This window comes from Kogia breviceps, chromosome 10, assembly GCF_026419965.1.
Source record: "Kogia breviceps isolate mKogBre1 chromosome 10, mKogBre1 haplotype 1, whole genome shotgun sequence".
Classification (NCBI taxonomy): Eukaryota; Metazoa; Chordata; class Mammalia; order Artiodactyla; family Physeteridae; genus Kogia; species Kogia breviceps.
Window position 1 is genome coordinate 91432876 of NC_081319.1, and position 14090 is coordinate 91446965.

The following is a 14090-nucleotide window of genomic DNA, read 5'->3' on the forward strand; positions in this document are numbered from 1 at the left end:
CTCTAATAGTCACGCTTAAGTAACTCTCTTGAAATATTTTCATTTTAAAAGAATAAAGCAAAGTAAAACAAAGACGTTGGGTTAAGTGAAAGAAGCAGCTAGTCTGGGTCGGAAAATTTTACCGGAAATGCTAGAATTGACTCAAAACACAAGATCATTACAATTCAAGCGCCAATTTTAGCTACTAAGATTTCAGCAATTATGAAGAATTTAAATGTTAACTAGAACAATGACAACTAGAAAAAGACATTAAAATAAGAGAAGAATGGTAAGACTCAACTGTCCAAAAAGACAGAATTCAAAGCGTGAATCAAAGTATAAGCAAGGAGAGCCTACTAAGGTCTTGATGTTACCAGCGTGCATTTCCAGAGTTCTGGGTTGTAGAGGAAGCTAAGATAAGGAAAGAATACAAAGTTTAAATCCCCTAAAAGTTTGAGGGTTATTTAATACCAAAACTCTTCTTGCACAGAAAATTATCTACACTATAATTATAATGACGTGAAATTTATGTATGATCCAGAACTGTGGAAGATGTAAGATGAAAACATGTTGGAATGGAAAATTCAAAGGCAACTTTTTCTTCCATTCGTACAGCATTGTTGGTACAACTAATGACAACTATTTTCAAGTCATCATACTGGACAAAGAATACATAAAATAAATAATCCACATAAGCAAGATGTCTCCTTATAGTAATGGAGATACCTTCTGGAGGCAAACTACCAGAAGCATTTAATTTTATGATTTAATTACATCTTTTGCAAGCAGATATACCTTTTACGACAGTGGGAGGAGATTTATACGGTGCCAACTTATTTTTCAAAATCTAAATCAAATGTACATCAAAATATTCAAAAGACAAAGCAGTCGCACATCAGTAACTCCACCTCAGTACTGACCCTTAAAAGAACTCAGGTGGGGGCCTCCCTGGTGGCGCAGTGGTTGAGAGTCCGCCTGCCGATGCAGGGGACGCGGGTTCGTGCCCCGGTCCAGGAGGATCCCACATGCCGCGGAGCGGCCGGGCCCGTGAGCCATGGCCACTGAGCCTGCGCGTCCGGAGCCTGTGCTCCGCAACGGGAGAGGCCACAACAGTGAGAGGCCTGCATATCGCAAAAAAAAAAAAAAAAAACCTCAGGTGGTTGGCTGTCTTGCTACAGTAAGCTCCTCTGAAACCTATATATTTCTTTTCTTTTTTACCTCACACTCTATTTATTTACTTTTTTATATTTTAAATTTGTATTGAAGTATAGTTGCTTTACAATGCTGCGTTCGTTTTTACCATACAGTGAAGTGAATCAGCTATACGTATACATATATCCCCTTTTTTGGATTTCCTTCCCATTTAGGTCACCATAGATCTCCTGAATTCTAAATTTCAGAAGCTCCAAGGCTTTCATGTTTTGGGGTGTTTTTTTCTAACATCTTTATTGGAGTATAATTGCTTTACAATGGTGTGTTCGTTTCTGCTTTATAACAAAGTGAATCAGTTATACATATGTCCCCATAACTCTTCCCTCTTGCATCTCCCTCACTCCCACCCTCCCTATCCCACCCCTCTAGGTGGTCACAAAGCACGGAGCTGATCTCCCTGTGCTATGCGGCTGCTTCCCACTAGCTGTCTATTTTACATTTGGTAGTGTGTATACGTCCACGCCGCTCTCTCACTTCATCCCAGCTTCCCCTCCCCCTCCCCAGCTTTAATGTCTGTGGCAATAAAGCCGCTCAGTGCTTCCGTTTCGGGAGGTGAAGTGTCCATGGCAGCGACGCAAGAACTTAGTCACTGCTCATGCTCAAACCCATACTCCCCAAATTACTGCACCAGGTGATGAAAGCAGAGATAACAGACCTAATAACAGATGACATTCAAGCTCCTACAAAAAAAGAGAGAACACGACACAAGAATAAGGAACCTGTAAGCTGCATTTAGCTCAAATCCCCACATCCAATCGTGAATGAAAACGTCAAGCTCCTCCTGCTACTCTTCAAAAATCATTATAAAATGTCACCGAGGAGTGCTGGGGGGCAGTATGAAGGCAACCTAAAGGGAGGAAGTCAGGGGAGGGGCATCGGGCACTTATTTGTTAGCTTTACATTCACAATCTTAGCCCTCCACCCCTTGTGACTGGCATTACCACTGCCCTTCTGGAGAAATGAGGACAGTGAAATAAGTGTAGAAATGAACGAAAAACAAAGAGGATGTACATTTTATATCACAACACAATACACTAATGCCTATGCATAACCGACACAAAAGTTCCAAAATGCTACAGATGAGTAAAAAATGAAGGTTTGAAATACTAGTTTATCAATATTTAGATACAACATAAAGACTCCCCAAACCCAACCCCCTCCCCCCCAAAAAACCTATTCTGTCCTGAGTCATCACAATGACTTCTGCCCCAAAGGGACTTACGGTCTTGAGGGAAACAACTTGTACACAAATAACTGGAATGCAATGTCAGACGTGGTCTGATCAGTGTTTTTAAGGACAGTAGATCACCAGGAGAGACTGGTCAACTCCCCCCAAAGAAAGAGCAGGAAGGGCTTCAAGGAGAAATGACACTGTAGTGTGGGAGGCAGAGCAGGCCAGATACAAGTTACATACTCAACTACATAGATTTCCCAGTACATCTGGACACAACACTGGAAAGTTATCTACATCAAAATCCTTCTGATTACAGCTTCAATACTCATCTGGCCTAAAGACAAAACTAGAATTTAGAACATAGGCCATATCCTTAAAAAACATGGAAGGATTTTCTTGACTTAATCATTTGACAGTAATAACAGTATAAACTGTGTTTTACCTTAAAACCTTCCAAAATTACCTTTAAAAAACACACCCAAGGGTTTCCCTGGTGGCACAGTGGTTGAGAGTCCACCTGCCAATGCAAGGGACACAGGTTCATGCTCCGGTCCGGGAGGATCCCACATGCCGCCGAGCGGCTGGGCCCGTGAGCCATGGCCGCTAGGCCTGCGCGTCCGGAGCCTGTGCTCCGCAACGGGAGAGGCCACAACAGTGAGAGGCCCGTGTACCGCAAAAAACAAAAACAAAACAAAAGAAAAAACACACCCAAGAGAATTCTCTCTGTAGAATCTCTTTAGGTTTTTACTGGTTTGATTAGCTTCTTTATTGGTTGCTTACAGTTAAGGAATACGTTTACTCACTCATTTCCTAAATTAGGCACCCTTACAGCAAGGTAAGACTAAAATATTCTTTTCAGAATTTTTTTAAAAATATATAGCAAATCTTTATTAACTCCTTATAAAAAAAGTTTTTACGTTGGCACAAAATAAAACGACAAGTAAAACTGAGAAGGAGGAAAGGGGAAAAAAAAATCAAAGAGGAAACAAGAAACATGAAGGAACAAAACGTGTAAGTGAGAATATGAAAGGGAACTAGAAATGGTTGAGCCGTGACATTAGTCAGTAGGCAGGAGGGATGGAGATAACAATAAATGGGTCTCACTTTCTCACTTCCCTCCATTCAAGGTAAGCAGCTTAATAGAACCTAAAGAACTTGAGATTAGAGGAGTAGATTTCAAATTATAGTACACTGCTGCCTCCCTATATAATCAGTAATGCCAGGGTTCCTGTGGAGTACAAATGAATTAATGTATGTATACGAAAGGGTCAGCTACAAAGAGCCAGACAGAAGGTAATTACAGTTGCTACTAGAATTAATGCAACTGTAATCTTATCAAGACCTATAATGCTAATGACGTTTCTCAAAAGTAAGAAGGCAAGGAGATTTTTAAAACTTTCAATCACTGTAAAATAAAGTCAGATCCCATTTATTTTTAAACCTCTGGAGAACTAGGAAATAGGTCACAAATAATTGCATTGATAATGATAATCAGGTTTGCGAACGACTTTTTTAATATTTTAAATATATAAATCAAAGTAGATTCAAGGTCATCCCTCTCAAATCACTCACTGCATTCCGATACAATTTCTTGAATAGAGGGAAGAGAAAGAAGGCATAAGTAGGGTACCAGGAACTGCACCTGACCCTGGGTAAGTCTAAGCATAGGTGCCAGAGAGCTATGGCTGTTTCCCCACCCCAGAACATCGGAGTGATAGGATGCTTACCACTGTGACAGTGGCTCACATGGCAAGTGAATCTAGGTGAAGGGCCACATGGCAGAGTCTCCAAGCCCCCCAGCTTCCCCAGGTTCAGGTAAAGCCACCCTGCCATCTTCCCACTCTGGCTAAGGGTCCCTCTCCAAGCAAACACCCTTGAGAATCACGGCTGCAGGTGATGTTCACACCTTGCATTAAATCCTCTCAAATTACTTTTTTCCCCCCAGCAATCCCAGTCACCAAGATGAAAACTGCCTGTCTCAAAGTCCCCAAAATAAATATGCCCCAGGGTAGAAATGAAAGTTGCTTTAGAGAAGCACAAAACTCGTAAGCAACACTGGGAAGTACACCACTTATCACCACCTAGGATGGCATTACCACAGAATAGAGTAAAGGCAAAGGAGTCAGGGAACTGTGCTTTACTCAAGACCCTCTCCACTGGAGAACAGAGAGACATACGAAAGAAAAATGCATGGTATGTCTGCCACAAACGCCTTCAAATTCATTTTGTAAGTAAGAAGGTATGGGGAAAGAAAAAGTAAACTCCGGCATGTGGAGATTAGGATGCAAGAAAAAGCTAGTCACATTATAATAACTTTTGCTAGAGTTTGCTAGAGATCACTGTCCAAAATGTCAATGTCTCACTCTAATGACAGGCTCTGAAACTCAGTTTTATATTGCAGACTCCAACACTCCTAGAATGTCAGAGCTGAAGGGACCTTCCACTTCATACAATTTACAGCCCAGGAAACTGAGGACGATGAGGTTGCGTGGGTTGTTAAACACAACCCACTGCCGCTCTTAGCGGCAGACCAAGTAATTCAACATAACCCTTCACATCCTCAATCCATGATTCTAGCCCATCACAGCACCGGACTTCAGGGCAGCTTAACGAAATGGGGCACTTGAATTTTCGGAGTTACACGAAAGATTTAATGTGTTAGAAACCATCTTTCACAAAGACATTTCAGTTACTATTTCTTTATTATTCAGTAAAATCTATGCCTTGTTATAAAACAGTAGTACTGATAAACTTCTCCTTAAAAATCCATCCATAGTTGATATCTTAACTGGAGATTCTGCAAATGAGTCCCCCCACCCCCAAACTAATAAGTAAGTGAAATTAGTGTTTATTCTCTCAGTCTCAGAAGTAACTGCTACACATATGCTGTGTGCTTTGTAGAGTGTTATGGAATGAACTTTTAAAAGATGTGCACCTCCAAACATTAGATACAAAACTTTATTATCAACTGAGCATTATTTCTCTATACCAAGTGCTAACAATATTAGGTTTTCTAAGGAAAGGTCAATGGTATCACCTAATAAAAGACTCCCTACAACTAGTCTCATTAAATAAATTCTTCTAATGCACAAAATTTTCAAGAAAAAGAGAAAATCAGATTTAAATTTCTGTCTACTTACATCTGAGCCATCAAATTACTCTATGTTGCCAGTTTTTTCACTTGTTTGTGTTATATGATTTTACTGGCAATAATATATCAATATTTGTTTTTTAATAAAATTTTCAAAAATGTCATAATTTTTATGTATATTTTGCTACAGGAGTTTTAGATACTGCACCTCTAACATGACCTGGTTTCCGCTTTGTATTTCTGTTTTTACAGAACCCAGCTATAAAGTACCAACGAAGAATTACCAGTACAATACAATTTACTATTGTGTTAAAGAACAGTCAAACTGCAACAGAAAACACCACAATCAACCTACAATTTCACCCTCTATTTAAAAAACGTAATAAAGCTGCTAGGATTATTTTCCCTAAGTTTATTATCCCAACTATTCTCATTATATTTTACGAAACAAAAATAGTAGATTCTTTAAATGAAGACTAAAGCTTCTCCAGACATGCAATAAACCACATATATGCATGCAGAGTATAAAAGCAGTGTACTACATGCCAATTCTCTACAAAGGCAGTTACAATAAAGGAAGAACTTAAGCACATTAAAGTTTTTTTATTATATTAATTTTGATGTTTTCTATGAGAGCCTCAAAACAGGATTAATTGATCTGCTTGTCATTGTTTACTAAATAAATCCTATTAGAATAAATAGAAAATAGAACTGTGGGACTCAGAAATTCTTATATCTGAGAATACCAAATACCTGCAGTGAAAATTATTAATACACAGACATGATTAATGTTCAAAATAAACTGTTTTAACATGAACAGTTCTCACGAAAGTCTAGACTACAGTAATGCATTTTTAGAGAATTCAACAATACTTGCAGTCTCACCTTCATGCCATCTGCCAAGGCAGAATCAAGCTTTGCAAAGAGTTAACATGTAAGCACAATTTTCACAGCAGGCAAGTCCCTGTTAATATTTAAACAAGGAAGGATGGGGCTACTTTACCAGACAGATCAGTGGGACCACTAACACAAGGGCTGGGTCATGGGAAGCCTGGGAAGTTCAAACTTAAGGTAATTTCCTTTCCTTGTTTTGAACAATCAAATCCAGTGAACCATTGTAACAGTGTTACGGGCAAACTCTAACACCATCATCAACCTAAAAAACTATTCAACACTATGCACCCTCCCCACTTCCACTCTGGAATGAAGAAGTCAAAGTTAATGAAATACCCAAGTCTTCATATCAATAAAGTCCATTATTAATAAAAGGTGGTTGCAAACCATACGAAAATGCATCTTTGAACAAAAGGAAAATATAAGTGATGAACACATAAAAGCAGTGTAATTAACTTTAAGACAAACCAAAACATATAAAACAAGTCTGAAGCCAGCATAGCAGAATTCACCTAGGGGACACATTTATGCATTTATTTGAGTTTTAAAAGTTTTAATGGCAGAAATATATTTGACAAATTAAAGTTACTTGACTACTTTTATTTAAAAAAATAAAATAAACATGACTACTTCCAATGTTTAAAGAAGACTCTTTTTTTGTGTGTGTGGTATGCGGGCCTCTCACTGTTGTGGCCTCTCCCGTTGCGGAGCACAGGCTCCGGACGCACAGGCTCAGCGGCCATGGCTCACGGGCCCTGCCGCTCCGCGGCAAGTGGGATCTTCCCGGACCGAGGCACGAACCCGTGTCCCCTGCACCAGCAGGCGGACTCTCAACCACTGCGCCACCAGGGAAGCCCTAAAGAAGACTCTTTTGAGAGCATCTATTGGCTATTTTGGAGCACAAAAATAATTCTGGGACTGCTTAGTATTTCTGTGGCTAGAAACAGGACTGATAATTTAACTAATGAAGTTATAAAGTTAGAGAAACACAGACAAGACATGCTGGTTTCTCCAATAAACAGTCCTTTCCAGCCATTATTCCAAACTAGCTATTATAAAATAAAGTGATGTGAAAAATCAACTTATGGTAGAACTTTCCTGTTTGGGACATAAAGACATTTGCCTGGTCTTACTTGTAAAACTATTATGATTTGAAAAAATGCTACGTAAAAGAGATACAGTGAATAAAAATAAGTTCATTCTAGAACATATAAGAAATACAGAGGATAAATAAGTAAAGTTAGAGGACTGGTTATTTGAGGGAAACAAAGGAGGAGAGAGAAGGGAAAGAAGACTGAAAGGGACATGAACTGACACATCTAAGAAGGTGGCAAAATGCAATGTTTACCAACCTGTAACCACATATTAACACAGAACATAAACTTAAAACAAACAGGCTCATGAGAAAAAAAAAAAAAAACGCTAAATAACAGCAATAAATTTCTGGCTCCTTTAGTTATTAGAAGGCAGAAGTTATCACCTATCTAATTATACCAGTGAGACTGGGAAGTGTTCCCAACATGTAAAGCCAATGCAAAACTTTTTCTACCATATTCAGACTATAGTAACTACATAAGAGATTACACATAGTGAGATGATGCGTAAGAGTACCCATTCAAAGCATATTTCGACATCACTAATCATTAGAGAAATGCAAATCAAAACTACAGTGAGGTATCACCTCACACCACTCAGAATGGCCATCATCAAAAAATCTAGAAACAATAAATGCTGGAGAGGGTGTGGAGAAAGGGAAACCCTCTTGCACTGTTGGTGGGAATGTAAATTGATACAGTCACTATGGAGAACAGTATGGAGAACTACCATAAAACACAGCAATCCCACTACTGGGCATATACCCTGAGAAAACCATAATTCAAAAGAATCATGTACCACAATGTTCATTGCAGCACCCTTTACAATAGCCAGGACATGGAAGCAACCTAAGTGTCCATCGACAGGTGAATGGATAAAGCTGTGGCACATATATACAATGGAATATTACTCAGCCATAAAGAGAAACTAAATTGAGTTATTTGTAGTGAGGTGGATGGACCTAGAGTCTGTCATACAGAGTGAAGTAAGTCAGAAAGAGAAAAACAAATACCTTATGCTAAGACATATATATGGAATCTAAAAAAACCAACCAAAAAAATGGTCATGAAGAACCTAGGGGCAAGATGGGAATAAAGACGCAGACCTACCAGAGAATGGACTTGAGGATACAGGGAGCGGGAAGGGTAAGCTGGGACAAAGTGAGAGAGTGGCATGGACATGTATACACTACGAAACGTAAAATAGCTAGTGGGAAGCAGCCGCATAGCACAGGGAGATCAGCTCAGTGTTTTGTGACCACCTAGAGGGGTGGGATAGGGAGGGAGATGCAAGAGGGAAGAGATATGGGGACATATGTATAACTGATTCACTTTGTTATAAAGCAGAAACTAACACACCATTGTAAAGCAATTATACTCCAATAAAGATGTTAAAAAAATGTAAATCCTTTAAATATTGTACTTATTCCCTTAGCTTTAGTTACATATCTTGTTCAACTATCAAGATGATACAAAAGAAAATCCTACAGTCGTTATAATATGGTGTCTCCTAAAACAAATGCTGTAAATGGATGGAATTTTCAGGCCAGTAGTGTTAAACAGTGAGAACTCATTCAGCATATCTTAAATTCACCAGTTTGCTCCAACCAAGACAGATACAAAGGGAATATGCTTTGTTTGGTTTTCTTGTAATTACAATAGATTTAAATGTTTTTATCACCAATGTATCTTATTAATACCTTTTTAAAAAATACTACTCAGTATACCACAAGAAGAATGCAAACAGTCTGTGGCAGAGGTTGTGTGTCCAAACCCCCTTCAAGGAAGACATATGAAGACAGCCCAACAGGAAGCAAATGTGGAAACAAGACCGTTAGAGCAGAATCCTCTAGTCAGGCTGTATTCCATCTGGCCCTCCTGGGCAGTCTTCTTCTCCATGGAGCATTTATCAATCAGGGTCCCAGCAAAGCAGATGGCACACTGCGTAACTGAAGAGATTTTAATAAAGGGACTATTTACTAAAGCTTGGCAAGGTTAGGAAAAGCAACAAGAGACAATGCAATACTCTCAGGCTAGCAACAATGGGGTGTGTTTTCACCCCTGGGCCTGAAAAAGCAAAGGAAAGGAAGAGTTACAAGAACCCGTAGAAACAGATGAATAGAGAGGGCCACCTGACAAGAGCTGTGACCTTCAGGTTAGGATGGGCAGGGAGGAAGGGAGTGAGAGAGGGGAACGAATCCTTCCATTTCACACTCTAGTCACACCCCCAACCTCTAACTGGAGAAATCCAACTAGATGCCAGGTAGCAAGGATCCCACTGATGCAGTCCACACTGGTCTGCCTCCATGGACACACATCAAGGTGGGGAAGGGTGGGGAATGGATCTGGAGGGAAACAGAACTTCTCCACTTCTGTGCAAGATCCTAAGATGAATGTGAAGCAAACTGCAAATAATATACAACAAGACATATCGAACAGTACAGCTGACTGGAGCAAAAGGTGTACGTATGGAATTAATGGAAGAAAAAGTAGAAATGGTAGAATGAGGTAGAAGTCACAAGTTAATTTGGTAGGTAACAGGCAACCACTGAAGGTATACATACAGGAGAGTGAGATATTCCCAGAAAATGACAGCCATATATACAGTCTGATTGAAAGGAGCATCACTGCAATCGAAGGTCAGTTAGATTATTCCTGCACCCTAAGTACTAAGGGGGTAGTAAGAAATAAACATTAACATGAATTTTCCCCTAGCGTATCCCAGGTATCTCAAAAGTCTTATCCATTTCATCCTCTCCATTTTAAACTGAGAAAACTGAGTCTCAGAAAAGTAACTTACTGAAAAACAACCAACAAGCAGTTAACTGTTACAAGGACCACATTATTTCACTAACTTGTGCTGTCTTGTAAGTCTTGGCAGTAGAAATAGAAAGTGAAGAATGGAAGTTTCAGTGACAGGCCCAGCTGTCCATTAACAAGAAGATCTCAGATGAGTCTCTTAACCCCTTCCTGGATCAGCTTCCTCATCTGCAAACTAAGGGCATCTAACAAAATTATTTCTCCCACCTCTGAAATTCTCCTGTTGAATTACTAAGACTTAATTCATCAATCTTCCCACCCTCAAACCAACCTGCCAGTGAACGCCCACAGCAACTTCATCTTCAACTCATCTCTTGCTGTAGACTATCACAATTGAACCCAACTACAGTCTCTCCAATAAACCCACCTGAGCAAAACTCTTCAGTGAGATGCTATCCCTAATTAACCCAACCTGGAGGTGACAGGCCTTCTGTGATATTGTGATATAAGAAATACATATTTGGCCACCATCCCCAGTTCTTGGTACAGATCTCCTAAGACTCTTATGATTTCCTGAGTGATAGGGTGAGAGGAGCATCTTTTGTTATTCATAATAAGCCCCTTTCAAGCAAATCTGAATTTGTATTAATGAGTTAACTCTTGGAGGCAACAGGCTGGTTGGTGTCATCCCTGATGACATATGGTGTGGAGCATCTTTTCATATGCCTATTTTCCATCTGTGTATCTTCTTTGGTGAGGTTTCTGATAAGGTCATTGGCCCATTTTTTAATCAGGTTGCTTATTTTCCCGTTGTTGGGTTTTGAGAGTTCTTTGTGTATTTTAGATTACAGTTCCTCATCAGGTATGTCTTTCGCCAATATTTTCTTCCAGCCTGTGACGTGTCTTCCCATTCTCTTGATACTGTCTTTTGCATAGCAGAGGTTTTTCATTTTAATGAGGTCCAGCTCATCAATTATTTCTTTCACAGATCAGGCCTTGGTGTTACATCTAAAAAGTAATCGCCATACCTATGGTCACCTAGATTTTCTCCTGTATGATCTTTATTGTCATTCAGTTCTTTAAAAATATTGAGTGGTTAGTATATGCCTGGTACTCAAGTAACAATACCCTCAAGCATCCTGAAGCACTGCTTTAAGAAGCTCAACTGAACAACCGTTAAGGCAGTGACTCTCAACTGGGAGAGAGCACAGCAATCATGGTATAGCATGAACGTAGTGTCAAATTTAAGAGCACAGGCATCGGAACCAGACTGCCTAGATTCAGATTCCAACTATGCCACTTACTACCTGTGTGCCCCTATGTCGCAACTTCCTCTTCTAAAAAATGAGGAAAACAGAGGTACCCAGTGTACTTCACGGTACTGTTGTAAAATTAAATGACTTACTCCATGCTTAGCATAGTGCCTGTCACACTGTAAGTGCACAATAAACGCTAGTAATGATACTCCTAGACCTTACAAGATGGGGCTGAGGTATAGTTTGAAAAAAAATATTCAAAGTTATCACTGCTACAAATTTTTAATCGTGACATTTTATTTCAGGATTTCAAGGAAGACTAAGGTATAGTCTAAAGTTCTCATATTCTGTGGTCACCTAATAAATTAAAGACTCAAAATTAATGAATAACAGCATGTGGAAGGTAGCAAATACAAGCCAGCAGGAAAAGTATGTGGTTAAAAATCTCAATTTGATGGAAGTAGACTGTTGTTTTTTAAAACACAAACTCCCATTTATTTAAAAAAATGGTAAAAATTTTAAGTGAGAACCTCAATTCACTTAATTTAATATTTTAATATCATATTATCAGTTTTCATTTGTACTAATTAAGAGAAGAAAAGTAGACTATATTTACAAATTAATCCACAGAATTAAGAATGGTTTATTCCTCAGTGGCTTCAATAAGAATCTGTTTCAAAGAACACTGGCTAATAAAACAATCAAAGCATAATTCTATTTTCTGTAACTATAAAAATTACACATAGAAGAGGAATCAAAATTGAATACTAGTTTTAAAGTACTTTCAGAAGGGATAACAACTAATTATGTGATATAAAAACAAGCAAATAATGTCAATTATATCTCAATAAAACTGAAAATAAAGCTGTTTCCTTATTTTAAAATTAAATTCCGTCTTCCTGATCTGAGGTTCAAATTAAATCTATTTTGCACTAAAATAAAAGTAAGATTCTTTAAAAAGACTATACCTGACATTTATAAGCCAACCAAATGCATGCCTCCTATATTGGATTGGTCAAAGCACAAAGCAGTCAAGGACAAAATCTTATGATTTTTGTCCAACAATAACTTTCATAAAAATGCTTAACAATGTTAACTAAGTAGTATTTTATATTACAGTTCATGTAATACATACATGTGCTTATCTGACTTTCAACAATTACCTTTAATTGTTTCCTCCACAACTTCTACCACACGATCTATCTGTTGAACCTAAAAAGAAAACAAACTGTTAGACAAGCAATTTACATGCAGAAGAAACAGCAATTTTTGTTTATCCTTCTGCTTGAGTCAACATAAAACATTTTGAAGCACACAAATGCAAGTTTTCTTTAATTAATGCATTTGGAGATATTATAAGAAATACTCCATATTGTTTTGTGTTACAATGAAGTATGAAATTATCACTCTCCTGTCCTCCAATTACAATTGAAGAAATCATATTACGTTTAAATAAACTGCCTGGAGTTCTATTAGGATAGCCTATCAACATAAACTCAACACATACTGAGCTATAAATTGCAGTTTAATTAAAACATGTATCTTCACACAGAGCGTCAAGGAAAATAGCATAATATGACAACCTACACCAAAGGACACATGCTGGTATTAAGAAGATCTACTCCAAATTTTATGCTTTATTATTTTAACACTGAAACCCCTTTTAATGAAGGGGTTTCTTTCTACCATGTGCTAGGTACCCCACTCAGATCCGTGGAATACAAAATCAAATAACAGCTCCTGCCCTAGACACAAGTGACTAAGGAAGATTTCCCAGGGTACCATGGGAACACAAAGGAAAGATAATAAAACACGTCTGAGTAATCCAGCAATGCTTCTCAGGGAACCAGAGATGACTCTTGAGGGATAAACAGGATTCAGATAGGAGAAGCCCACTATGGGGGATTCAGTTAGAGTGGCTACAGTTTGGAAGGAAAATGAAAAAAGCAGAGATTGTAGCCCAAGAAGCTAGAGAAAGGAGAGCAAGACAGGTAAGAAAAGGTCATAAGTTGATATTTCTTCTACATTTAAAATCCTCAAAATCTTTATTGTTTTATCACAAAATAGAAATATAAAAAGGAAATAAAGTAACTCATTAATACCCTCCATTTCCACTCCTCAGATGAAATCACTCATAACGGTTTGATGAGTAGATACCAAGTGTTAAACATTTACACATAATTCTGTTCTGTAGCGTTTTCTTCTGTAACAAATTACGAGATAGACAGATGATAGATAAAATAACAGACCTCCGCTTGATTTTTTTTTCTATACATCATCAATACATCTAGGTCTACTTCATTCATTTTACTAGCTGCCTACTCTCTCACATATGGATATAACATAATGCATTCATACAGTTCAGTAGTGATGAATTCCCCTATGATGAGCATTTTTGTCACTCCTAATCGTTCATTATTATACAATGATGTTGCAATGAACTCAACTGAGACAAGAAGAACCTTTTAAAAACACTTTATTTAAAATGCAATGTCACATCTCTTTGAAATATTCTTTTGGCCTCAGTGCCTTACAGGAGATAAGGGAAGACTTGAGAGAACACACTTGAATCCAGGTCTGCATGTGACCACTCAGCCCAGCATGATGGTAGTAGTAACAATAATTATCGA

At 38.3% G+C, this 14090-nt stretch overlaps 1 protein-coding gene across 25 annotated transcripts in view; it reads right to left on the reverse strand.

Moving 5' to 3' along the window:
* Positions 1-14090, reverse strand: part of CDKAL1 (CDK5 regulatory subunit associated protein 1 like 1) — a 657591-nt gene that overhangs the window by 456164 nt on the left and 187337 nt on the right. For all 25 annotated transcript variants that reach the window (XM_059077869.2, XM_067006689.1, XM_059077873.2 and 22 more), the window contains one exon: positions 12624-12672. In XM_059077869.2, the coding sequence (XP_058933852.1) occupies positions 12624-12672 (49 nt within the window). The remainder of the gene's footprint in view (positions 1-12623; positions 12673-14090) is intronic.